This window comes from Mustela nigripes, chromosome 14 (assembly GCF_022355385.1).
Source record: "Mustela nigripes isolate SB6536 chromosome 14, MUSNIG.SB6536, whole genome shotgun sequence".
NCBI lineage: Eukaryota > Metazoa > Chordata > Mammalia > Carnivora > Mustelidae > Mustela > Mustela nigripes.
In genome coordinates, this window is record NC_081570.1 from 8,934,136 (window position 1) to 8,960,879 (window position 26,744).

The 26,744-nt window shown below is 56.5% G+C and overlaps 1 protein-coding gene and 1 long non-coding RNA gene across 2 annotated transcripts in view; one reads left to right on the forward strand and one right to left on the reverse strand.

Moving 5' to 3' along the window:
- The window catches only part of DHRS3 (dehydrogenase/reductase 3), a 36,910-nt gene extending 10,642 nt beyond the window's left edge, over positions 1 to 26,268 (reverse strand). Inside the window, exon 1 of the mRNA XM_059375857.1 lies at positions 25,978 to 26,268. Within this exon, the coding sequence (XP_059231840.1) occupies positions 25,978 to 26,172 (195 nt within the window). The 5' untranslated portion in view covers positions 26,173 to 26,268. The remainder of the gene's footprint in view (positions 1 to 25,977) is intronic.
- A 206-nt stretch (positions 26,269 to 26,474) lies between these two features.
- Positions 26,475 to 26,744, forward strand: part of LOC132001366 (uncharacterized) — a 9,955-nt gene continuing 9,685 nt past the window's right edge. Inside the window, exon 1 of the long non-coding RNA XR_009399601.1 lies at positions 26,475 to 26,564. This is a non-coding gene — a long non-coding RNA (uncharacterized LOC132001366). The remainder of the gene's footprint in view (positions 26,565 to 26,744) is intronic.

Below are 26,744 nucleotides of genomic sequence, written 5' to 3' on the forward strand. Positions count from 1 at the left end.
TCCGTCCGTCCGTCCATCCATCCATCTATCCGTCCATCCATCCATCCATCCATCCATCTGTCCGTCCGTCCATCCATCCGTCCGTCCGTCCATCCATCCATCCTTCCATCCATCCATCCATTTATCCGTCCGTCCATCCATCCACCAATCCATCCATCCATCTATCCGTCCGTCCGTCCATCCATCCGTCCGTTCATCCATCCATCCTTCCATCCATCCATCCATCCATCTATCCGTCTGTCCATCCATCCATCCATCCATCCATCCATCTATCCGTCTGTCCATCCATCCATCCATCCTTCCATCCATCCATCTTCCTCTCCTTTCTCCCTTCTACGCACTCTCTCCCGTCATCCAACCACCCTTCCACTGAATTTCTGAATATGTCAGCCAGAGGGGATCCTTGGCCTCCTCTTTCCTGCTCTCGTCCCTGCCCAGCAGTATCCCGCCTCCAGCTCCTATGGGGAATAGGACCACGGAGCGGGCTCAGTTCCCTGGCGCCCAGCAGAAGGCAATGCCTCTGGGGACTCTGAGAATTCCAGGACAAGTGGAGACAGAAGGGAAGCTTAAAACTGGGGGTGGGTGTTATCAAGTGTAGGGGTTCTGGGAGCACGAGGGATCGCCTCGGAGGGTCCGGAGCAGTGGCACAGAAAGGGCGCCCTTCATTCTGGGGACCTTAGGTTGCTTCTCATCACAAGCAGGTGTGCATGGGGCTCCCGCAGAAGGGGCACTAAGGGCCCAGGGGTTCCTGGCCGGATTAACCAACTCTTCCTGACCCCCCAGTTCTCAGATCGGGCAAGGAGAGGAGAGTCTAAATCCCCCTACCCCTGGTCTGCCCAGAAAACCAGCAGCCAGAAGCCAAGGAGGCCAGGACTGTCTACATGGCTGTGCCCCTGCAGAGGGAAAGGGGCTGGAGTAAGGGGAGGGGGGTGAAGTGAAAGCTGGGTCCCCTCGTCTTCCATGGGCAGGGCATACGCCCCGGCAGGACCCTCAGGTTTGACCATTTCCTTTTTGGGGTCTGCTGAGGATGCCGCCGGGGGGCTGGCTTCCTTGGGCTCTGTGCTCGGACCCCCACCTCTCCCCGGGCCCTAGGACAGGCTTGCTCTCTGCCTGCCTCGCAGCAAGGCCACCGGCCCCCTGCGGGCCTCAAGTCTGGCTTGTTCATTTTCATATTCCGGCACCCGGGAGCACACGTGCTGTTTGCTGTTTGCTGAAGGAATGTTCTGGGCCACAGGTGGGATGGGCTGGGAGGAGGTTTAAGGCTGAGACCCTCCCATCGTCCTTGGCTGAGCCATTCAGGGTCCCAGAACCTCCAGCACAGAGTGTGCTTGGACCAAGATTCAGTGAGATCCGGATTTCCCCAGAGCCTCAAAACCGTCCCGGGGCTGAGCTGTGGGGTAGAGTCACGTGCGAGGCTCAGCCCTGGAAGTGGGCAAGGAGTCTGTCTCAGAGGAGAACGAGGGTCAGGCCCAGGCGTGCGAGCCTCGCTCGGTGGCCGGGGCTGCTCGTCTGGGGGTGGGAGGTCGGGGAGACAGCTGAGGGGAGGCAGAGTTGGAGCTGCTCCTGTCACTGTCCCCTCCTGGTCGCTCCTCCTCCAGTCCCCTGCCCAGACCCCTCGGAGGCCCCAGAGGCACCGAGCGGCCAACCCAGCAGGCCCGCCCGTGCGGTCCATGCCCGGAGTCACCTGGGGGTGACCCAGGGCAGTTGGCAGGACAGGAGTCCCACCCAGCACCAGAACGAGAGAGAGAGGACGGGCAGGCAGGTGGCAGGGGGTTCTGAGAGGAGCGTGGGGCGAGCAGCCCGAGGAGGGGGCAGGTGTGTCAAGTTAGGGCTCAGGATGGCTTGACATGTGCGGGCTCCCTGCCCCTCTGGGGGGAACGGCTGCTCGCGTCCTTCGGGCTGTGTGGCTGGCCTGTGTCCGGAGGGAAGGGGAGCAAGACCTCCAGCCTCCCAGGGGCGGCGGGTCCACATTGCCCGCCTCAGGGAGCCAGGGTTCCAGCGAGGGAAGACAGTGACCAGCGAGAAAACCATCAGACGCAAATTATGGCGAGTGGGATAAAGAGTCAGTGGGGGAACTTCACTTAAATTTGGAGCTGGACGAGGTAGCCCCTTGTACAGATAATGAAACTGCGGCCCAGAGAGGCTAAGCAACTTGTCTGTGGTCACACAGCAACTGAGTGACAGAGCTGGGATTCGAACCGAGGTTTCTCACCAGCACTCACTCTCTCCCAGTAGGAGAAAAGCCGCTGCCTTTCTTCGTGGGGTCTCCTGGGGATTAAGCAGGCAGAAACGGGCACCCGCTAAGTATTCAGTACACGACCTCTATGATCATTTCCCAGGGAGACAAAGAGCCGAGAACACCAGCACGGCCTCTGGATGGACCCTCACCTGCAGCCGTTAAAAGGATGAGTGTTCGTGACACAGGAAAAGGCGGAGGGATCTAATGCTGAGAGAAAAAGACTGCAGCCCTGTCCATAAAGGATACCCTCAACTCTGCAAACATAGCAGGGTTTGTTTTTTTTTTTTAAAGATTTTATTTATTTATTTATTTATTTGCAAGAGAGAGTGGGGGAGCTCAGAGAGAGGGACAAGCAAGCAGACTCACTGTCCCCACCTTTGCCAGCCCCGCTCTGCAGGAAGACGGATGTGGCGCCCAATCCCCCCACCCTGAGATCATGACCTGAGCTGAAATCAAGAGTCAGATGCTAAACCGACTGAGCCCCCCAGGTGCCCCTAAAAGCCTCACGGTTTCACGGAAGTCGCCAGGCCACGTAAGAGGGTGGGTTGTCTCGGGTGGGATCGTGGCTGACTGTGGTTTGTGTCTTTATGCCTGGGTGTCCTGAGAAAACTGTCTCTAACGGACGGCTACCATTGTTTATGATCTTGAAGAAGGATGGCAGAAGAAAAGCTTCCGCACAGATCTTCCCAGACAGCTCCCTCACACACAGGTGGCTCAGCACTGTGGTCCCAGCCCTGCTTGCTTCCCCAAGGCCCCTGGCACTGCTCTCGGGAGCTCCCCTCCATCATGAGGTGTTGTCTATTTGGATCTCTCTCCCCATCATTGTGTGAACGAGTGAGGAGGCTCCCAGAGACTCCACAGTCAGGGTTTACGCTCGTGCATGACACACTGCCCTTGGACCCAAGTGCAGTGTGGTCACCATCTTCCTTTTAGATCCCGTCTTTTGGAGGGCAGGGAATAAATCTCACTCGTTCTCAGTTCCCTGTTTCCCTCCCTAGTGCCCAGCACAGGCTGTTTTTCTCTGTTTTCAATGCCAAGCCTACTGCGGACTCCTATTCATCCTTCAGAACCCTGTCCGGATGCCCCGTCAGTTCTCAAGCTTCTCTGGTTGTTCCTGTCCATTCTGTCCATCTTGTAACCTTAGTACCTGGCACGGGCCAGCCACAGAGTACAAGCCCGCTGACGTTGTCACACGGATTGGCCGGGGGAGGTCTCTAGAAAAATCTGCTGACCAGAGAATAGTGAGTGACTCTACCCCACCCAGCCTGGACTTCTTTGTCCAAAGTGGCTTGCTTGAGTGCCTGGACTTGGCATTCATTGTTAGAGCTCAGCTGCAGAGCACAGAAAGCAGCCCCACCTCTCTCAGTGACATGAGCTGGGTGGTCTCTGGGTGGGTCCCAGGAGGACCATCTGTTTATAATTGGCAGCCCCGGAAAGATCCGAGTCCCTGGGAAGATCTTTAGCAGAACAGCTCATGTCTCCTGGGCTCCATGTCTTGGAGCAAAGTAGTGTGCTGAGTTGGTACCTTCCTGAGAAGGAAGAAAACACCCCCGGGACCGAAAACCATGGCAGGGTGGCGGGGTTGGGGGGATGGTTACCATTTGGAGGGTGCACAGCTCTCCTCCACTCTGAGCGCCTCCAGTGGGAGGACATTAATTAGAATGAATTAGAATCCAGCCTTGTGGACAGACGAGAATGAGCAAACAACAAACTTCAGCGTGGCCAGGAAGCAGGCGTGTGGACAGGTAAGGCTGAGAGCGTGAATGCGTACTCTCCAGGGTGACTTAAATTTTGAGTTTTCCCCTCTTTCAGAGTCCTGTCTATTTCCAGAAAGAGATCCCCTACCTTTTGGGTAGAGTGGCCTAGAACAGGCTCGGGAGCCAGACAGGCTGGGCTCAATTCTCTGATCTACCACTTGGGAGTCCCAGGAACTTGGCAAACCCACGGAGCCTCTCTATAAATCAAGGTCATTAATTTCAAAGGGTGGCTTGGGAGAGGCAGAAAGGACACAGTCAATGCTGGCTCTTCGTCTTCTTAATCCAGGAAGAGAAAAACCCCGCCCCTTGCTCGCAGAAGATCCCACTATTCCCCCGTAAAAGTGTAGTCATCGGGGCCACAGTGGCCTGGAAGACCCCAGCCGGGGCTCGGCTGCCTTGCTTCTAGCTACAGCCTGACCTGGGGCACAACTGCGGAATCTTAAAGACCTCCCCGTTTCTCTCCTTCCCCCTGACTTAGACCTCCCTTTGTCCACACCCCTGGCCCATGAAGGTGGAGACTGTGGTCAGTGCTGTCCGACCTCTCAGACGGGCTACAGGGCGCCCTGCAGGAAGATGTCCCGGGAGAGGTTTCCATGCCGAGCTCTGGGGACCCTGAGGAATCCGGGAAGGAGCCTCGAGGGCTGTTGAGGGGTGGGAGGCTCGGGAGGGAGGCAGCGTCCCAGGGTCCCAGCCCCTCCCCAGCGGCCATGAGGAGCAGGGCCACATTTTTAAAGAAAAGATTGATTGATTGATTGATTTGGGGGGGTCGGAGAGAGAGTCTTAGGGCAGACTCCCTGCTGAGTGTGGAGCCCAACACGGGGCTGGGCCCCACGACCCCGAGATCAGCACCTGAGTGGAAACCAAGAGTCGTGGGAGCTTAATTGACTGCACCATCCAGGTTCCCCCAAAACAGTGGCACTTCCTTTTTTTTTTTTTTTTTTTTTTTTAAAGATTTTGGTAATGTTTTCATTTGTGAGAGAGAGTGAGCGAGGGCATGAGCAAGAGTCAGAGCAAGAGGGAGAAGCAGGCTCTCCGCTGAGCAGGCCGCCCGACATGGGTCTTGATTCCAGGACCCCAGGATCGGGACCTGAGCCAAAGGCAGACACGGAGCCACTCAGGCGCCCCAGTTGGGGCACTTTGATTCGTCTTCTAGAACAGCCATTTCTACAAAGATTCTGTTGCTAAAAATAAAATAAAGTTTGAAGGCTAGCAGCCCGGATCCTTACCCCTTCCTTCTCTGGGACAGAAGCGTTTTCTCTAGGAATGACCCCAGTGGGCTGCCTCTAGCTCCCAACCACCGGGAGTACCAGCCTGTGCCCCCCGCACACACACCCAGCCGACCGGCCCTTCTTCCGAAGAAAACGTTTCAAAATGACAGTGAAAAAAAAAATCAGTGACAGGGATGGGAAACCTCCTAGACACGTTTTGGACTTTCTCCTCTTTCCGCCTTCCCTTCCAGAAGCCCTATTTCCATGCTCCTCACATCCCTGTCTGTATCTTGCCCTTAGGCTCCTTCCCCGTGTCCCACCACGGCCGCCTGACCCCAGAGACTCAGAGGTGGCCGAAGCACCAGGCCTCTTTGCTAGGGACTCAGGCTAGAGGTGGCTCCCCCTTCCCGTTCCTGCACTGCCGAGCTGCCCAAGTGACAGGAAGGACAGGTTCACGCTGCCTTCCTTCCCTGTTCGGGCCTGCCGAGAAGGTTCTGGATGCTACTGGCTCGCTGCTGGAGAGGACTGTTACAGAGCTCCTCAAATGCAATTAGGCAAGTCCCTGACCATAGCCTGGAGCCGGACGGACTTCCTCCCTTGCAGTGCCATCTGGAACTGGCCCTCGGGCACCACGGGGGATCACCACGAGGGTCACACCCTGCTGCAGTCTGTCACCTAGTCCTCTGACAGCTCTAGGAGGGAGGTACTGTGTCCGTTCCAGGCCCTTGAGAAGAACGGTTGCTCACAGTGGCCCTGCGGGTGGGTGACAGCATGACTTGTGTCCCCCAAGAAGGCACATCCAACTCTGATCCCTGATCCCCATGCACTGGGTAAAAGGGTCTTTGCACATGTGATTAATTAAGTTAAAGTATCTTGAGGTGAGATCACCCTGGATTAGGGTGGACCCTAAAATCCAATGACAGGTGTCCTTATAAGAGACAGAGGAGAGACACACAGAGAAAAGAGGTGACTCCTTCCAGGCGGCTGCCACAGAAGTGTGGTCCTGGAGAAAGGCAGGCAGGAGCCTTGGCCACCTGACGGCTGATGGAATGGAGCCCCCAGGAGCGGGTGGCAGTGCGGACGCGGACGGGTTGAGGTAGAGACCAATGACACACTGCCCTTGACCGCTGCGACCAAAAAGGTGTGTCTGATCTGTAGGGGCCGCTGGAGGCTGGGTTTTTAGGTTCACAGCAAAACTGAGCAGAAGCTACAGAGATTCACTCCCTGCACCCACCCCTGCACGGCCTCCCCATTACCAACGTCCCCCAGCCGAGTGGTCGACTTGGCACAGCTGATGAGCCCGCGCGGACACATCCCCGTCACCCAGAGTCCGTAGCTGACTTGAGGGCTCACTGCTGGCTGTGTACATTCTGGGGGTGTAGACAAATGTTTAATGACATCCGATCCCCTCTTGCAGTCTTGTACAGAAAAGTTTCACTGCCCTCGGGGCGCCTGGGTGGCTCAGTGGGTTAAAGCCTCTGCCTTCGGCTCAGGTCATGATCCCAAGGTCCTGGGATCGAGCCCCGTATCGGGCTCTCTGCTCAGCGGGGAGCCTGCTTCCCTTCCTCTCTCTCTGCCTGCCTCTCTGCCTACTTGTGATCTGTCTGTCAAATAAATAAACAAAATCTTAAAAAAAAAAAAAAAAAAAAAAAAGCAAGCTTCACGGCCCTCAAAATCCTCGGTCCTTCCTGTTTGTCCTTCCCTCCTTCCAACCCCGGGCAACAATGACCCTTTTAAGGTCTCCGCAGTTCGGCCTTTTCCAGAAGGTCATGTACTTGGAGTCACAGCATACAAAGCCTTCTTCAGATCGCTTCTCCCACTTAGTAACACACACTTAAGGGTGTCACCGTGTCCTTTCATGGCTTGATAGCTCAGTTCTTCCCAGGGCTGAATAACACCCCACTTTCTGAATGTTTTGGTTTATGATTCCCTTCACCGCCCGGAGGGCATCTCAGGGGCAAGCTTTGGCAGTTACGAATAAAGATGCCGTAAACAGCCTTGTGCACGTCCTTGCTTTTTTACTTTCCAGATCTCTCCCAGTCCCTGGGACACCCATGTCTCTCCATGACGGAAGTCTGATGTCCCTGAGGATAGAGGGCACCTCCCCACCTCTTACTTCCCACCTGCCCAGAGCCATGTCTTCTGCAACTGTTTCGAAACCATGTGTGACCATGGGGCTGAGTCCCCTCTCAAGCCAGGGTGTGGTCCTTGTGAATCTCTCTGGTTCCAGAACCACTGGGAAAACCCTCCAGTGTTTTCTTGAAGGCTGACTCTACAGAGGAGCGTAATGTCTCACCTCCAGGCAGACGCTCAGGGCTGACGGAAGAGCCTTGGCCCAAGGGCCGCGCCGCTTTCTGTCTACACTTAGACCACACTTGGCAAAACCCGGGGGTATGCAAACTCGGGCCAGAGGTGTTAGCTGAAGCCCCATGACCTTTGCCTCAGTTCCTCCCTCTGGACCTCCGGGTGGAGAAGCCCACCTAACCGTGAGCTGCAGGTGCTGAGAAGGGGGGAGGGGAGAGCCAGCGGTGTTCGCACAGTATACATCCTCGGTAGTACCAGCCTGAGAAGTGGGACCAGAAGTGCCGTGGATGGACAAAGCTCAGAGTAACTCATGCAGGCGGCGCTACCACAAGTTTCAAAGCGATGCTGCAACCTAGACCCCAAAGCTAAGCTTCCCAAAGCCAAGCTCCCTGTCCTGACTCACTCACTCACACATTCAAGGGGGATTACTGAGTGGTGACTACGCACCAGGCAGTGTTGGAAGCCCTAGAACACGGCAGGACCTAAGTTCATCCCCCTCTCCTGGCATTTGCTCTCCTGTGTGTAGGAGGAAGATGGGAACAGTGAACATAGGAACAAGCTGACTATGTAATGTATAAAGCAAGCAAAGTGCATGGGAGGAACAGGAAGCTGTGTAGGGGCGCTGAGTGGAATGATCGTGGGGTAGGACGTGGGGGACAGGGAAACCCTCTCTGGTAGGGTAATCTTCTGGGCAGACTTGGGTGAAGTGAAGGAGGGAACGACATCTGGGGAAAGAACCTTCCAGGCAGAGGGAACCACCAGTGCAAAGGCCCTGGGGTGGGAATGAACTCAGGGTGTTGGGGGAGGTCCAGGGGCAGAGCTGAGTGGAAGACACGAATTTGGGAACTGTAGCTGGGAAGGGCGTGGGGGGCTGTGAATTCTATTCCCAGTGAAAACCGAAGTCCTTCTGAGCGTTGTGACCAGAGAGAAGACAACCTCTGCCTTGGGATTTCAGAAGCAGTTCCGACTGCTGGACCAAGCGTTTGGAATGATGGTGGGAACCAGACAGCAGAGGAGGGCTGGTCAGGAGCTGCTGTCCACCGCAGAGGGGAGATGGGTCTCCCCCCCCCCCACGTTGGGACAGAGCTGGTGGAAGAGGGGGGTGAGACTAGGCTGCCTGAAGAGGAGTTCCAAGAAGCCCCCAAAGGGTTTGGCCTAAGCAAATGGAAGAACGGTTGTCATTCCCCGAGCCCCCAGCCGCTCTCTCCAGGAAAGGTCGGCTTTGGCAAGTCCCCGGTACGGAGGGAAAGCAAGATCCCGGCTTCCATTCCCCGGTCTTCCACTTCCAGAACACTTCGGGAAGCAAGGTGCGGGGGAGGGGTGGCGGAGAGCGAGGGAACGATTCCAGGTGGCCAGGGCAGCCTCCCCAGGAAGAGGGTGCCTGGATGCCCGCCAGCCAGGCCGGCGACCCACCTAGCGCGCCGCTGGTAAACACACCCGTTTCCAATAACAAAGCGCCGGCAGCCGCGGCCCGGGCCCCGCCGCTCACGAGCCGCCCGCCTGCTCCGCGCGGGGAGGCAAGTCTGCGCTCACATGATGGGGTGAGGGGGTGGCAGGAGGAGCCGCCGGGCGAAACCTCAAGGGGTCTGGCAGGAGGCTCCAGGAAGTCTTTCTGATCGTGGGCCCAGGGGCGGGCGTCGGGTGGGGGCCCGCGGGGGTCCCGGGAGGGGGTGGGACGGGGCTGGGCCGCAGTCCTGGGTGGGGACTGGGCCGGATCCGATTTGGCCGTTGGAAAAGGAAGGGAAAGGGGAGGGGAGGGGAGGGGGAGCAGATGGGGGGGGGGGGCTGTGGTCCCGGAGGTGAGGAGGTGAGGAGGGGCGTCTGGGAGGTATCCAGAGCTCGGCCCGGCCGGGTAGGGTTTGGGGTGCGGGGGGCGGGGATGGGAAGAGGGTAGGGGAGGTGGGGAGGAGGGCCAGGCTGGGGATAGGGCAGGAGTGCTGGAGGGGCGGTGGGAGGGCCAGGATGGGGAGCGGATGGGGTACTGATGGCGAGCAGGGCCAGGTTGGGGACCGGGGTGGGGGCGCGGTTGAGGCGGGAGGAGGCTGGGCTGGGGATAGGGGTGGGGGCTTGGGGGAAGCGGGGTGGGGGGAGGCGGGGAGGAGGCCGGCTTGGGGTCGGGGCGGGGGCGGGGGTGGACGGGGTCCCCCTGCAGCCGCAGGGACCGCCCGCGCTTCCTCCCCGCGGCCTGGCGGTAAACAAACCCCTGACGTCAGGGGCGCCGCTGGCCCCAGGCTGAACCCGGAGCTGTAAATGAGATGCGCGGTGCCAGCAGCCTCCAGGCCGCGAGGCCTGCGCGCCACACACGCTCGTCCGCGCCGGCCTGAGGTTACCCCAGCTGCACACACGGACAGGATGCTGCGAACGCCACCAGACATTGCAACACGCAGCCAGTCTGCTGGCCGCAGCGTGAACCCCCCCCCCCCCCCCCCCCCCCCCCCAGGCAGGCACCGGCCCAGCTGGAGCGCAGCCTCCCTCCTCCGGAGCATCCCCAGGGGCTGGCAGCTTCCACCCCAGCTGGGGTCAGCCTCTCCGCCAGGACCCCATCCCCTGCCTCCTCAGGGTGCCTCCAGCGCTGAGGGCTGGGCCTCTGGGGTCAGCTTTGGGCTTTCTGCCTGACATATTGGGGGAAATGCCTGCCTTGGTGCATGGCCTTCTGGGCAGCTCATGGTCTTGAAGGAAGCAGAAGTGCTGGGGGCTAAGGTCCTTCCTCCAGGTGTTGGCGGATGCCAGCGGGTCCCTAGGGCTGCCCCCCAACCACTCCCCACCTCTCCTATAAGCAGAGGACCGCCGCGGATTCCAGGCAGCTCCCAGAGCAACTCTGGACTGCTTGCCCTTGGCAGCGCCAGGTGTCCGAACTGCCCTTGGGAATGGAAGGCAGCCTGACTGGGGCCGGCAGGCCAACGCTGCGCTCTGGAGCTGATTTGCTGTGTGACTTTTGGATGAGTCACTTGGCATCTCTGGGCTTCACCATCTCCCTCTGGGGGAAGCGGGGAGAACCGAAACTGGCCTCCCTGTGCTGGGGTGGAAAGGTCAAAAGTGCGAGAAGCCCTCATCAGGCCGCTGGGGCTGGCCAGCAGCCTCAGACGCAGCAGCCTGACCTAGAACTTGGAGCCACCCCAGAGCAACCGAGGCGGGGCCTTTCCTCACCCACCTACCAGATGTGACTTCTGGGTTTACTGGGAGTGGTGGGGGCTGTGGGGATAGATGTAAACAGTCCCCCGGCCCCAAGGAGCCCCCACACTGGCTCCCCTACTCGGACCCAATTAATTCAAGTCCTTGTGGGGTTTGGGGGAAGCTAGAAATGACCGCAGATGTTTAAAAAGGACCCCAGGAACGCAGCAAGGCACAGCTTAACACCAGCTTCCCCATCACCGAAGCTAATATTTAAATCTCTCTCCCTCACATCACCCTTGTTTTATGGCCTTGACAGCATTTTGTCACTGTCTGACATTTTACGTTAGTTCTTTGCTCCCCCGACACACACATTCTAGAATGTAGGTTCTCAGGATGAATTCCCAGCACCTGGCACGGTCATCAGGTGCCTGCAAGTATGTGAACGAATGAATGAATGAATGAATGAATGAAATCATGGCTATCACCAGGTCCGGCCACGTCATTTGTGGGGCCCCACACAAAATATAAATGCAGGGCCCCCTAGTTCAAAAATTATTGAGAACTTCAAGACAGCAACAGCAGGACATTCAGAACAGGACCCTCCTGAGTGTGGAGGCCCTGAATGCTGGCACAGGTGCCACACCCACCCAGGAAGCCGGCCAGGGCCATTCCAGAGAGGGTGCCCGAGACCAATACCCAGGGGTGTTCAATGCCAAATCACCCCCACCCAACCCCTCAGCCTCAGTTTTCAAATCCAAACTCTCCAAGGTCTGTGTTTTTTGTTTTTTTTTGTTTTTCCTTTTAATTGCACCCATACATTTAAGCAAGTCCTCAAAGGACTGCAGACCTGAGCTATGGGCCCATCTTATAGATGGGCCACTGAGGTCCTGGAAATGTCCAGGGCCTGCAGGAGTAGCAGAGCTGGGAGACCAATCCTGGCAGGGTTTCTGGGAGCTACTGGTGGAGGTGAGAATATGGCTGTGGTTTTGGAAAAGAAAAGGCAGATTTTTTCCACTGGGGTATCTCTTTCAGCATCCCCTTCCCTCCGAACCAAGCCTTCGGAGGTCCCTGAGCTCCTGTGCCCAATAGCACACAGCTGCTGTGTCCCAGGAAAATCTCCAGCTAATTAAGTATTATTTATGGACCGGCCTCCTGAGGACAAGCTTTAAATTACTTGCAAGCTATCCCAAGGTAACTATCAATCCTACAAGCTATTAATTAGGAATTGGTTTAATCTCTGTGGGATAAAGGTCAAACGCCATGGAGCTGACCCTTGTGGCTGAGTGGCGTCGTGCTATCCGGCGGCGGATCTGGGCCGGAGGGCTGGGGGACACCGCAGCGGGAGTCGGCCTGGCCCAGGATGCTGGGAGCAAACCTGCATGGGCCTCACGTGGCCCAGGAAGCTGAGCAGAGGGGTTTCCCCGCAGCACCAGCCCTGTACAAAGTGGAGAATTCTGCCGGAAAACCAGCCTCCCCTCCCCTTCCAGGAACCCAGTCTGGTCCTGCACTGTGTAAATATCCTTCTGTGACTCCCTAGTGCTCTCCCCATAAGTCCCAACCACGCACCATGGCCACCAAGGCCCATGAGGGGTTGTCCTGCCTACCTCCCACCACCTCCTCCCACTTCCCTTCCAGCCAGGCCACACTCGGCTCCCTTCTTCCAGACACACTCTTCCCCTTTGCCTGGGGGTGTTTGCTTTCTGCGATCTCCACCTCCCCTGAGGGACTCCCCACCCCACCCCAGCCTGGCCACCTCCAGCCTTCCTTCTCCAGAAGCCAGACCGCCTGGCCTCCAATCCCATGACCGGGGCTGCTGTGTGACATGAGGCGAGGACTTAGCCTCTCTGAGCCGAGTTTTCTCATTCCAAAAATGGGACAGGAATAGTTCCCACCTCATAGGGTTGCTCTAAGGAGCAAATGAGATTGTCCCTCTAAGTCACTTCAAGTAAAGGAAGAATTGTACGGACGGAAAAGTCAGAGTCGGCTTGGCAAGTCCTCCCCGGTGCCCATCGCTGGCTCCCACCGTGGTTTGCCCATGCAAACATGCATCACACCTACGGTCGCCGAGGGTCCCTGCTCCATTTCCCCTGCTAGACTGAGGCTGGGACCCAGAACCATATTTTTTCCTTGTCATGCCCTCCTGATCCCTGGGACCTAGGAGAGTCCCCTGCGTATGTCCTTCCCTCCTATCAAACCTGCCCCCAGGGAAAAGAGTCGATAAAAGTCCCCTGTTTCTATTTTGCTCTCCGAGGACAAACCTTACACAACGGACTGCCCCAGTCACAATGCCAGCCTCTCTGTGGCGAGAACTGTGACCTCTTCCATCCCTGGTGACTCTGGGGAGCCCTTGGAACAGATCTGTGTACTCAGCAGGTGTTCTGGGCGGGGCCAACCCGCATTTTCGGAGCCCCTGCCAAGCATGTAGGACCATCTCTGGGAATCCTCCCAATGGCCCCCAGGGGAGAGAGGGTGGGATTAGCTCTGTCACTGTGTGGGTGAGAAAGCTTCCCCAGGACACCTGGTCCTGACCCGCAGAATTTGTGAATGTGTTACTTTCCCTGGGAGAGGAGGATTGGGGTTGCAGATGGAATTATATTTGCCGATCAGCCCACTGTGAAATAGAAAGATTATCCCGGATGATCCAGGCGGGCCCAGTGAAATCACAAGGGGCCTTCAACCTGGACAGGGGGGACAGCAGAGGGGACTAAAGGGAGGATGTAAGCATGGAAAGGTCGGCCGGGAAGACGGAGGAAGGGGCCATGAGCCAAGGGACACAGGTGACTCTGGAAGGCGAAAGGGCAAGGATAATGACCGATCGTCCCCTAGAGGGGACTCCACCTGGACACCTTGACTTCAGCCCAGTGCGACCCAGCTCGGTCGGACTTCTGACCTCCAGAGCCGTTAGAGCACGAAGGCTTGCTGTTTCAAGCCACTGAGGGGGCGACAGGGTTAGAGCCCGCACCGGAAGCCCCGACACAGAGGCTGAGGGACTTGACCAAGGCCACGGGCCAGAGGGGCTGTGATTGAAACTCCACCTGTTTGCCGGCTCCCAGGGCCACAGCAGCCCCTCCCCGGCTCACCCATCAGCATTGCTAACACAAACCTGTCACAGGGACTCCGAGATGGCTCCGCCCATTAAGTGTCCGGCTTAGGTCTCGATCTCAGGGTCATGAGACCATGAGATCGAGCCTCGCACCATGCTCAGCAGGGAGTCTGCCCGCCCCCCTCCAATGTGTGTGCTTTCTCTCTCTCTAATGAATAAATTTTTAAAAAATAAAATAAAAAAGAACAGTCCTCCAGAAATGCTTTCATACAGAGCACGGGATGGGTTAGAGGGGAAAGTCCAACATGATCGCAAGCCTGACTGCTGTGGCCAGCGCACGGAGCGATTCTCTGCTCAGGACTTTCTCTACATGGTCTCACCGAGTCTTCGTTTTGCAGATGACGAGACTGAGACTCAGACAGGCGGGACTCGAAGCTTGCCCGGGGTCCCTTGGCCATGTAAGCGGAAGAGCCAACGTAAAACGTTTGGTGCGTTGGTTTTCGAGCTTAAAAATCTGAACTACTTTCTCTACGGGCTGCAGGAGCTAGCAGAACAAATGGACGTGGTGTGCATGCAAACACACGTGCAAACACACTCGCACACGCCCCTCCCAACACAAAGGCTTAAGAGGTACACCGCCCCCGCCCCCACAGGACAACGGATCTGCCAGCCCAGGGGGCGCTTAGGGTCCCGGCCCCCTTTGCTCCTGGCCGGGCCTGGAGGAGCCAGTCTGCTGCGTGTTCTCAGGGAAGTGGCCTGGAGAGGTGAGGTGGGACCCCCCCACCCCACCGTGCCAAGTGAGAAGTGAGGACAGGGGGTGTGGGAGCCGAGGGAGGCCTGACGTCATGTGGGCGTGCCTGGCAGGTCTGCCCACCTGCAGGAAGGTCGCACTGCCCTTTGCGGTCACGCAGGCCCCAGCTCCCCTTGCTGACCTGCCCGCGAGGGTCAGAGCAGGCTGAGCAGACTGGCTGGGCTCTCAGAGGACCCTGGTCCTGGGAGTTCATATCTCTAGGACCCCAGACACTCTTCTTCCCGCCCTGGAAGGACCCAGTACTGGCTCCTTCTGGCTCACCTGCCCGTAGCCAGAAAGGAGGGAGAACTGACTCCTCACACCCAGGAAAATACCACCATGAACAGTGACCCAGCAAAGGAGCTTGCTTTCGTTTCCTATCACAGTGGCCTTGAAGCTTCTAGAGAAGGCACCAAGAAGGTCTGTTGACAACCCGCTAGGCCCCGTTGACTGGCTGCTCATTTTGCCTCTTTGTGAACTACACCCTCGCTGAGGGCAAGGAGGTTTCAGCTCAACCCTGGAAGAACCATTTTGTCCTTTTAGCTCCTGAGTGTCAGGTAAATGACCTGATAATGTCTGTAGAACCAGACTTGGGAGGACTGGTTAACAGGTGGGTCTGGATCTCCTGGAACTTTCCACTTGAGATGACTAAAAGCCAGACTGGTCCTTCCCCAGAGAGTCCCGGACATCTGCTCCCAAAGCCCTTGGTCCTGGTAACAGCACTCCCACTGACCCACAGCAGCCCACCTCCCCACTCTCAAACGCTGTGACTTGGCTGGGATTGGTCCACCCCTGAGTCAGAGACAGGGCTGTGACCCATTGCTGGTGTCTGCTTCAGGCTCAACCCTGCCACAGCCAGGGAGACTCAAGTCCCCTTGTGGAGTTGCTGAGCAGACGATACAGGTCTGTCCCCTGGACTGGGAGCTGGGGCGGGTTGGGGGGGCGGTGTTTAAGGCAGCAAGGGACAGATGTGAACAGCCCCGTCACAGAGGAGGCTTGGCCAAAGAGAGACCAAATCCCGACATCATCGCTATTTAAGCCCCTGAAACCACGCCCAGAAGTAGACCTGCCCACAGACCTTTTGGTCACAAGAGTCTAAACCCATCTGAAGGGCACCTCCAGACCCGCCACCAGGAAAGCTGTGGTTCCTGTGGTTTGACTCATTCAGACTGTCTCACTACCAAAGGCACCGGCACAGAGTCCGCTAGGCACGGTCCACAGGACCCGTTCTGTTCCACACCGTGATGACCGAAGAGACACCAAAACTCAGTGATTCAAGAGGACACCCTGGGTTCAAATCCTGCTGGGTCACTTACTAGCTGAGTGATCACAGTTACTAACCACCAGAGTCCTGACCAGCAGAGACAGAGGGTGGGAACAGCACTAGGCTGGAGCTCCCTGTGGGGAGTGAATGACTTGATTGCCTCCACAGCGCTCAGAACAGTCCCTGGGCCCAGCCTCAGGCGACACAGGCTCTTGCTAGTAGCACCGGTGGGTCGTGCCTTCGCTCAGGAAACGCCCATTTATTACGTGCCTACCTTGTGCCTGAGATTGTGTCAGGCTGCTGAGGGCACCTGGTGAGTAAGAAGACCTGTCCCCCGCTCCCAGGGGCTCTTCCAGGTCTTTCGGAGAAGACCCGTGGCCACAAGCCGCTGCAAAGTGGGCCGCGTTGCCATGGTAACCTGTGACTTTGGCCTCACCACTGCCCACCCCTGTCCATTTGAGCTACTTGGACGCAGAGATGAAAATGACTGCGGTACCCACAGAGGGGAAGCCGGCGGGTTTGCAGGGGAGTGGGCAGCAGGGAGCAGGGCAGAGGCCCAGCCCTTGGCCAGTCTCTACTCTTCGGCCACAAAAGGGCCTGCACTGGACCATCCCTGCCCATGAGGAAAGGGACGGCCATTACCGGCCATCTTAAGGCCATCTTAGAGGCCTCCAGGAGGAGAGAAAACACGAGGCTTTAAGCCCCTCCTGTGGCAAGGCTTCCACTGCGTCTAAAAAAGGTCACGAGCTGAAGTCACTGAGGGTTTCTGCGGCGTGGGCACAATGACCGCCTTCCTGGGGAGTCAGAACCAGCACGGACTGGACCAGCACATTCTTTGCCTTTTGCCTCCTCCTCCCCACCTTGTGCCCAGCAGAGCACCTGGTTCAACAAGCAGAAGGTAAAGAGCCATGGTTGGGGAGGGTCCACTGTACCCCCCGCACTGCCCCCGCCTCCCCACTCCGTCTGTCTCCTCGTCCCCATTTCCTGCAAATGATGGACCGGGAGGTTCACACATGTCACCTCACTGAATCTTCACAGCCTCGTATTCAGATGAAGGAACGGAAGCCCAGAGACATACAGTCCCTTATCTGAGGTCACACAGCAGTTTGCAGGGAGGCCCCCTACGTATTTATGGGATTGAATTTAGGCACGAGGGCTGCGGCCAGTGGGCTGGCCTCTGCCTCTCAAAACACCGTAGCCACTGATGCGGCTGAGATGCAGCCCACGGATCAGCTCTGGGGCTGGGGTGGCCAAATCACAGGACTTGAGGGCCAGAGGCTGAATTTGGGAGGCCATCTCAATCCTGGTTGAGAAATTAGGGTTTCTTTCTTTCTTTTTTTTTAAGATTTTATCTATTTGAGAGAGAGAGAGCACGACAGGGGGGAGGGTCAGAGGCAGAAGCAGACTCCCCACCGAGCAGGGAGCCTGATGTGGGGCTCGATCCCTGGACCCTGGGATCATGACCTGAGCTGAAAGCAGACGCTTAAAGACTGAGCCACCCAGGTTCCTCATGGATAAAATCTTTAAAAAAAAAAAAAAAAAAGAGCTGAAGATTGGGGACCAGTGAGATGACCCGTGGGAGACCCAATGAGGACCGACCAGAGAGAGGGGCGCATCCTGAGCGTGTCCTAGAACAGCTATTTTTAAGCTCTATTTTTTATTTAAAGTAATGGCATTCTTTCAAAATGCACACAAGAATTTTACATGGAATTCAAGAGTATTAAACAGATCGACGTGAAGCTGATCTAGTTAAGCGGTGGCGGGGGGGCCCTTCCGAACCCTATTTTTTCCATCTTCTATAGGGTCCCACCTTCTTGAAACCCCTCAGATGCTCTGGAGCTCAGTCTGAAAACTGGGTCCTAGAACCTCAAGTAATATTGGGGTCTGCCTCGGGGGCTGCGGGGCCCAGAGGGGCCAGAGGCCTGTAGAACGAGGCATACAGATAGAACACAGTGATGTATAAGCACTTCCCCAGGAGTATGTTTCAAATCTGGACAAAGTAATCATATCACTCACAATCAGAATGCTTTTCCAGCCGCTTCCCTGAAAGGCCACTGAAAAGGGAATTCAAGGTTGCGTTCCCCAAAGCCAGGGATGCCCAACCGAGTCAGAACGGCTTGGGCCAGGTGACCTGTTACGAGTGACTAGTGTTGGCATTAAGCCAACAGGTCACAAATCTGTGCTATCCCCGGGCTTGGCTCTGGCTTCTGAGTCACAGGACCCCAGAGGGGCCCCTACCTGTGCTGTGAGCTCTAGTCTTCCACTGGAATCCAAGCCCGAGGGACTTAGATGGACTTTGATTAGATCGAGCACCAACTTTCTTAACCTGTGGCGGGGATAGGCATCAGGGACATCCAAAGACCCTGTAGAAGTTTAAAAACGTGTGTCGTGTGTTCTTTTTAGGAGGGGGGTTATACCTTCTTCAGGTCCTCAAAGGGGTCTACAAACAGCAAAAGATTGAGACTGACTACAACTCCCTCAGTTGTCACTTCCTTCAGGAAGTCTTCTGAGATTTCCCCTAATACAGTGATTGCTCCCTTCACGTACTACCAAAGCTCGGGGTCACTCGGGAGGCTCCACCTGGGTGGCCTGGGGATTAACCGGAAGCTGCTGGCACTCACTCTTCCTGCAAGGCCGGCTCCTTGAATATTTGAGGTGTTCCCCAGGTTATCCAATGAATAAAGTTCAACCGTGTTGCTGGTTGCTTAAAGCAAACACAGATAACCACGGACTATCCTAACCCTTTGGCAAGCATCCCGTTCATTGTAGGCAAATATTGTTACTCATGCTTAAAAACTATTTCTGTAGAGGGGACGTGAACTCCATCCCCTGGCCACCCTGCTGACTCCAGTACAGCTTATCAGTCCTCTGTCCAGTACCCTGAAAAGCCCAGCAGAGGAATGACAGGACCTCTGAAGGCCACTGGGGAGGTCAGGTGGAGAAGGGCTGTCCTCTTTTGAGCCTTGGCTGATGGAGGCTGGTATGTTCTCCTTCTGCCCCTGCGTGGGTCACTGTCCTCCCTGAGGTCACTCTGCCAACAATGATGCACGAACCCTAAGAGGTGGAAGGGACCCAGGGGGTCGCGCAGAACCTAACCTCCTCCCCAGTGCAGGAATTCTCAGCATATTCAAAGAGCAGCCTGCTGGGTTACAGAGAGTTCCAGAAGGCAAGCAGGTGTTGCTGGGTCGGGAGCCCCATCTCCAGCCCCGAGCCCTCCCACGGCCTGGCGTGGCTCGCCATCCCACCTGGACCAGGACCCTGAACTCAACCCCCACGGATCTGCCACCCGACCTAAGCCACGGCTTCTCATTCTTGTCATCCTGACCCTGCTTCCTGGACACCCTCCAGCTGCTCAAGGACCCTCTCGAAGTGTTGACCAATACTGACCACAGTTCTCCAGAAGCCCTTCGACCAAGTGGAACAGAAAAGTGTCTCCTTCACTCTGGGCACCAATACATTTGCTTTTATTTTATTTTATTTTTGTGGGGGGTGGGGGAGAGTTCATCTTTATTACCATTAAAGTCATCTTGCCGGGGCTGGCTTATCTTTCCAAAGCATCAGGGGCTCTGGCAACCTGGAGACAGTTGTCCCATCAGCCCAGAGGTGCCACCAGGAGAGAACCTCGTTTATGTGCTTCTCTGTGCCAGCTCCCAGGTCTAACTCTCTGAATCGGTGAACCAGTCTGACAGAGTCACCATCACCTGGAGCCAGGTCCCCCTCGAGCTGGTCGGCATTCTTTGCCTAAGGCTTCGGCAAGAACAGATCAGGACCTGGAGGCGAGCAGGTCTCCCCAGCGGACTCCAGGCCCGGGTCCCAGATGACTCCCACCCACCCCACCAGGGGCACTCCAGCCCAGAGCCCCCTTTGGGCCCATTCACTTCCATTTGACTGGAGAGACAAGGGAAGACATCACCAGCATCTTCCAAATCCCTGAGCTCTGGGAGGCTCTCAAAAGAAGGCAGGGCAAGTCTGGTGTGATGTTCTTTGAGGGCGCTGCGGAAGTCTGCACTGGCCTCCTAACAGCCAGTCCCCCGCCCCTGGCCTGACAACGCCTGCCTTGCTCCCCTGCAGCCCGTGATCCTGCTGCGGCTGGGTTGGATCCGGCACTCTCTGCCCAAAACCCTCCAGGTGCTCCCAGCTTCCCTCAGCGTAGCGTCCGAGCCAAATCGAGTTCATGAGATTGTTGATTCCCACCTGCCCGCCCTGCTCCCCACCCCCCAAGCTCCCCGCTACTGGCCTTGCCCTGCACCTCTCCCTCCCCCACCCTGCACCCCTGCCCGGCCTGGAATGCTGCTACTAGCTCCTTTCCTTTCCCCACGCTATGTCCTCTCCGTCTGCTTTGCCTCGTTCTCCTTTTCCGCTTAGCACTTAATACGACCCAATGTGCTCTTTTATGTCCCTTGTTTATATTCTGTCTGTCCCCCTCACTAAACTCTCTGCTGTTTACACGGCCGGGGAATTTTTGTCTGCTTTGCTTATTACTGTCTCCCCAGTGCAGTCTGGGACACACAGAAGGTGCCGCCGTTTGTTGAGTGAATCAAGGAGTCAAGGGGTGAACGAATGAATGAGTTCCCACCCACCATTCATTGGCCAGCCCTGTCTGGTATGTGGCCTCTGTTTTGGGGAATCCAGTCTTTCTTGTTGGCGCTCAGATCCCTCCCGCACTGGTCCGACCGTGGACGTGTGTCCACCTGAGAACGCTAGTGTCTAAACAGCTTCTCTTCTCTCCTTTTACATTTGGCTTTACCTTTTCCTGACCTTTACGGTTCATCTGAATAATATGTTTCAAATGTTTCCTTTCAAATATCTTATATACTTGATGTATTTTTAGACCGTGTCTTTGGAAGGCAACAACAAGGCGAGCCTCTTCTAATGTTCTCGGTGCCGTCAGTCATGCTTTTGAACAAGGGCAAAGGAGAATATGTTGGGTCTGGAATCATTCCTGCTCCGATGGCCAGAACTCTGTGGGATTTTGATGGGGGTGGCAGGTTGGGACAAGGTCCTTCCGGGACAAGTTGCAGCGACTGTTGACAACCAGAGAGCTTTCCCAGGTAGAAAGAGACAGCCAAGGGCTACCTTCTCCTCCATCTGGCGGAGATCATTTCTCAGTGATGACCTTGACAAGTAACAAGCTGGAAAGGAGGCAGGGAACGTATCCACAAGGGCGGAGTGATCAGAGGGGCCCGTCCGTCCAGGAGCTTGAAGCCCAGGAGAGCCCGAGTGTAAGTGAGAATTCGCGGACAGGCTATAGACTGAACGTGAACTTGTCTAGTGAGACAATTTGGTGACTTTAGGATAAGCTGGAAGTTCTCCTGGATATGCTGGTTGGGGAATTTGGGCCCGCCCATGCCCTGGAAGCAACAGGCTGAAAATATTATCTCCTATCAGAGTTAAAATAAACCCGTGGCCGACAGCTAGCGGTCAGAGGCTGTGGAGAGAGCTGAGCAGTGGGAATGAGCCGCCCATCCACCGCAGGCATGTTTCCCAACACTGAGCTGCTGCTTCTTCTGTCAGTGGCATCTGAGGAGTAGCAAGAAAGGCTGAGATCAGCAGGGAAGACTGAACCAGTCTTTCCCTCCCAGCTCGGGGAGCTTGGTAATCTGCTGCTTTCCTGGGATGGCTGATCTGTGACACGAGAACTTGAAGGCATGCCGGGATCTTAGGGGTCACTGTGGCCGCTCTCATTTTATAGGTGCGCTGCTTAGCTGCCGCCCAGAGAAGGCAGTTACTTTCCTAGGGCTGTAGCAGAGCTGGGTCTAGGGAACCCCACAGAAGCCGGGCCACAGCTGGCACGGATTCAGAGTTCTGCCGCCTGGCTCCCCAGGGGAAGTGGGCAGGCAGGACAGTAAGAGGGCGGTGTGTGTCCCTTCCTAACATGGCCCAAGTGCAAGGCCCATTGTTTGAAACCCAAGGTCCTGATGCCCCAAGCTGAAACACTTTCGCTAGATGCTGTGGTAGGACAGGTGGCTACCTTCTTGCTCCAAGCCACCATCAAATGGGAGCCTGTTCCTTTTCCCAGAAATTTCTAGCTGAGTCTGCATTCAGGGTGAGGGCGGGGGAGATGCGCCATTGCCATCTCCCACAGCACGCCCTTTTTTGGGACCGCCACCCATCACTGTTTAATAAGCTAGGTCGCGCTGGGGGCTCTGGGTCCCACAGGAATCCCTGTCTGGACCCCTGTCCTCTCCATTCCTCCTTTTTCCTGTTCTCATCTGTACCGGCCTGACTCGGGGTCTGAGATGCCCCCCGCAGCCCCCCAGCCCACTCTACGATGTTGTTCCTCTTTGCCTTCTGGCTCCCTTCCCTGATTCCAGGGGGGCACACAGTCTTTGCTCGGGTGTTTCCTTGCGCCTGGAGTGACCTTTCCACATCCCTGCTACTTGGAACTCTTGTCTCAAATGCCACCTCCTTCAGGAAGCCTTCTGTGATTCTCTGGTAGAGATTAACATCGCCACTGCGCTCCCTCCCCCTCCACCCCATGCATGAGCAACTCGGGCCCATTTAGAACCTCTGACTGTGATTCATTGGAAGCAGGGTTTTTGGAGATGTAATTAGTTAAGGTTCATTGCTGATTGAGGCTTCATGACCCAGTGACTGGTATCCTTACAAGGAGAGCGCACAGAGTCCGACAGAGACAGGGGTTAAGGCCCCACGAGGACGCAGAGACCGGAGAGGTCTCGCCCCAAGCCGGAGCTCCAGGAGCCTCAAGAACGGGAAGAAGCAAGGACCGAGTCCTGCTAACACCTCGCTTTCAGACTTCCGCCTCCAAAACTCGGAGAGAGTGAATTCCTGCTGTCAGTCATCAGGTGAGTGGTAATCTATTACGGTGGCCAGAAGAAATGAACACACGCTATAATTTGTGCCTTGACCCTGAGCACCTAGCCGTGTCTCTGGGTCTTTCTTCATCTTTGTTGTATCCACCCCCCGCCCCCCTCCAGGCCTCGCGCTATGCCAAACACCTGACAGACCCCTCAAGCAGGTTCGGTGAACTAGACGGTCATCGCGGCATAGATGGGCCTGGGCCTGCCCCAGCGTCAGGAATGGGAAGGAGATGGGACTTGCTGAACGGATGGGGCGGAACAGGATTCACAGATCGACGGAAAGGGCTAGTTCCTGGCTAGCTGCTTCAGGAACAAGACTCTCCACCTACATAGTGTAACTCAGTACCAGCCAAGCAGAGGCAACTCTGAGCCAGCTCTCAGCCTGCCTCCTGGAAATGAATGGGTCCCTGAGTCCGGGCTGTACCCATCCTTGATGTTTGGACTGGGCCCTCATGTGTCGCCCCTGCCTCCACGGGCCTACAATCACAGCGCAGGACTTTCGTCTAGCCCTTTGCCTCATACCGGAACAGAAACTGGAACAGCCACTGCAAAAACTTCCAAACCAATAGTCCACGTCTGCTCCTCCTCGGGGCCCCCGCGAAAACCCAGTCAAAGGCAAAGACTTTGGAGGCCGTGCCAGCCGACTAGCCAGCCAGGAGCCTTGAGGGGATGGGGGGAAGGCCCAAGCTCTGTGGATGCTTTCTTGGGAGGAATTCCAGGAGAGCACAGAAAACAAAAACAAAAATACTGTAGTGGGAATAACCAAGTAGGAGCCTTCCCCTTGGAGACTCCTAACTGGGGCCGGCCCCGCCTCAGTTTACCTCGATATGTTGTGGGGGTAAGGACAGATGTCTCCAACTTTCCAACTCCTGGAGCCTTTGTCACCCTTTAAGAAAACACTCCTTTGGGTTACCTTTGCAGCCTAAGGCACACCCCCACCCACAAATATTGCCAAAGATCATTATGGGAAACTGGGTTGTCATTCTTTCCCAAGGTGACCCGACATCTCTTCTGGGTATGCCATCTGCTGGCAGAGGCTCTGGCCTTCCTTACTTCTTTCCCTTTGGGGGACCTCCCCCTCCAGATCCAAACCACCTAAATCCAGTTGGAAGGGTTCTCAGAAGCAGCCTCTCCTTCCGACACAGGGAGAAGGACAGTGATCTGTGGTTCAGCAAGTTCACCTGTCTCACTGGCATCCCTGCAGGCTGTGGCTGGTGCCACTCTCCCCGGCTCTCGGCAGCCCATCCACGACCACCCTGAAACCCACAGTTTGCACAACGTGCTCAGCAGGCCCCCATAAACTCCCCACTACACAATACGGGGCCCTTTGTCCCCAAGCCCAGGGGGCCCGCAAACACTCCAGGCTCAGGATCGTCCCAGGGCCCTCTCCATTGGCCCCAGACGGACACAGGCAGATTCCAAATTCCCCACCGTGGCAGCAAGTGGAGGGCTCATTAAAAAGTAGCTTTAGTAATTGGTCAGACAGTTAAGAGTTATAGGGAGCTCTCTGGTTCATCCTGAGGGCTGATGACTAAACCCAGCACGAATGGCACTGGAAGTTTCACAGGCCCATGGATCCCGTTTCTGGAGAGTCGGTGCCAATTTGAGACATATCTCTAAATGGCCCCGAGTTTATTCCCTGGAAGAGAACGTCCTTTCCAAGTCAGGAAGGACAGGGTTCCCAATGCATGAACTTGCAGGGTGTCCCTCGGTGCTATTGTACTAAGCCTCCCCACCCCCAGTCCTTGCCGCCGCCAATGGCATATACTTCTTTAATTTAGGATTGTTTATAGTCAGTCAAGTTTTTCCAGATTGACTAAAAAAGAGTTCTTCATAAGCCTACTGCAGCCAGTTACAAAAGCAGTAAGAGAGACCAGGACTTGGGCCAGCTGGAAGAGTCCGAAGAAAGTTTCGGCGGGACGCAGACAGCTAAGGAATGACAATCACACGCGACTGTCCCCAACCCCACATACCCCTACAAGGAAGCCTCCTGATCTCCCTCCACAAAGGGCTTTGGGGAGCCCTCGGACGGGGCATCACCCCAAGGAAATGAAACTGCTGAGAACAACTCCTACTTCTCCTTTTTTCAGTGTGTCCAAGGGTTAAAAACACTTCCGAACGACTCTTCCAACTACAAGGTCAAGCAGCTGTCCAAACCACCCAAGGAGAAGCAGGAGCCAGGGACCGCCGACTCCGGGCGAGCTGGGCCACCGCGGTCCTCCCCTCCCCCACGCTGGCCCGGCAGGGGAAGAGTTAATCGGTCATCGGCTTTGGCTGATAGTTTAGGCTCCAAAGTTCAGTCCCAGTCTGAGCCACCCCGGAGGAATTGTAAATCTCAGGGCAGTATTTAACAAAACAAAAGCAACCTGGAATTACAGGCAGGTTTGCTTTTCTACAGTACATATTTACTTAATCCCCTAGGTATGTGGCTCCCTGTCAGATCAGCTGGCTTCTCCGGCCCTTTCACCCGCAGCCCTCCCCCCCCCTCAACAGTTGAAGTTTCAAACGAATTCCCTGTTTTTGCTCTTCCTCCTCACAGGGCCGGCTGGAGACAGTCGGGCCTGCCAGCCTCCAATCTCTCTCTCTTTTGCTCTAGTCACCGGGTGAGTCAGCCTGGCTTGGGTCAGAGCTGGGTGACAGCCGGCTCACCCTCCCCACTCTCAGGCACCAGGTCTGGGAAAACCAGAAGGAAGAGATGCTGTAACCACCAAAAAGCTAAAGGCAGCCCAGGGGCAGGAGGGCCCTGCCCACAGTGCCACCTCCTCCTCTAATGGGGAGGAATCCCCTCTGGGGCTGTATCTGGGGGGAGGGGACAGGGTTGAAGGTGAGAACAAGGGCTCTTTATCAGCTGCTGGTTACCGCTGTCCCCCTCTTTCTAGATTTCCAAACACCTGGGCGTGGGAGTGCTTGTCAGGCCCGGCTAGACATCCAAGACCACTCCCCCTTTCAGACCCAAACCGAGTATCCCCTCTCTTGGTGCCTCCAGAGCCGCAGCCGCCCAGGTTGGGGCTGGGAAGCGGGTTGCCAGGGAAAATACGAAGCCAGCTAGCAGGCGGCTCCCAGCTCTACCCAGGAGCGCACACACCCTGCACTCACCAGGGTGGTGGCAATGGGGGGAGGGCGAAGGGCGAAAACACAGCACCTTCCTTCGGGAGGGGGAAAGGTGGGAAATGGGTGGGTCTCCTCGGTTTCGGGGTGGGGGGTGAACGGCCAGCCCGCCGCCCACCCCAAAGGAGCGGACCGGCTCCGGACCTGCCAAAAAAGACAGTCCGGTGCCCGGGAAATTTACAAGGTGAAACCGACTAGCTCAGCACTCGCGGGTGGCGCCGACAAGTAGGGTGGCCGGCCACTCTCCCGGGTGCGGGTTCGGCCGCGGCAGCAGGTGGGCGTCCCCCGCACCTTCAGCCCCCACCCCCTGGAGTCGCAGTGCCCGGTACCTTTCTGGCGCCGCGTTCTGCGAACTCGCGAGCGAGCTGTCGCCCGATGCCTCTCCCGCCTCCGGTGATGAGGACGTTCTCCCGCGACAGGTCCCGCAGCTTGGCGGGCAGCACCAGTCCGACGGCTGCTTTGGCCACCAGATAGATCATCTGCAGAGGGAACACTACCAACGCGCCTAGCCATTTCCACACCATCCTCCGCGCCGCGGAGCCGGGCAGGGGGGCGAAACTCCCCGGACCGAGCAAAACAGGAATTAAAAAAAAAAAAAAAAAAAAAGAAAAGAAAGAAAAAGCAAGAAAGAAAAGAAAACACCCCAAACAATAATAAATAAACTGAATGAAGTTGGGGGGGAGGAGCGAGGCGTCCCACCTGGCCACTCTTGAAATCACCTCGTCCCAAATGCAAAACACCGGGTGAGGGGGGGGGGGGGGGAAAAAAAAAAAAGATAAAGATAAATCCTCCTCGAGAGGAGAAAAAGCGTCTGAGAAGGTTGGGACAGTAAGAGGGCTGGAGGGGAAGCCGGAGGTGGAAAGTTCTAACAAGAAGTTTCTTGCCCCAGCAGCCGTTTCGGCTGGGGAATTCTCAGGTAATGTTTACAGGCTGACAGAGGAGTTTAGGCAGGGAGGGGGGGGGCGGGAAGGCACCAACCACACGCGCGCACCCTGCTACAGTCCCGCGGGTTCAAAGTGAAAGATTAAAAAAAAAAAAAAAAAAAAAAAAAAAGCCGTTTCCAAATTGTAGCGCCCCCCCCACCCCTTCTCCAGGA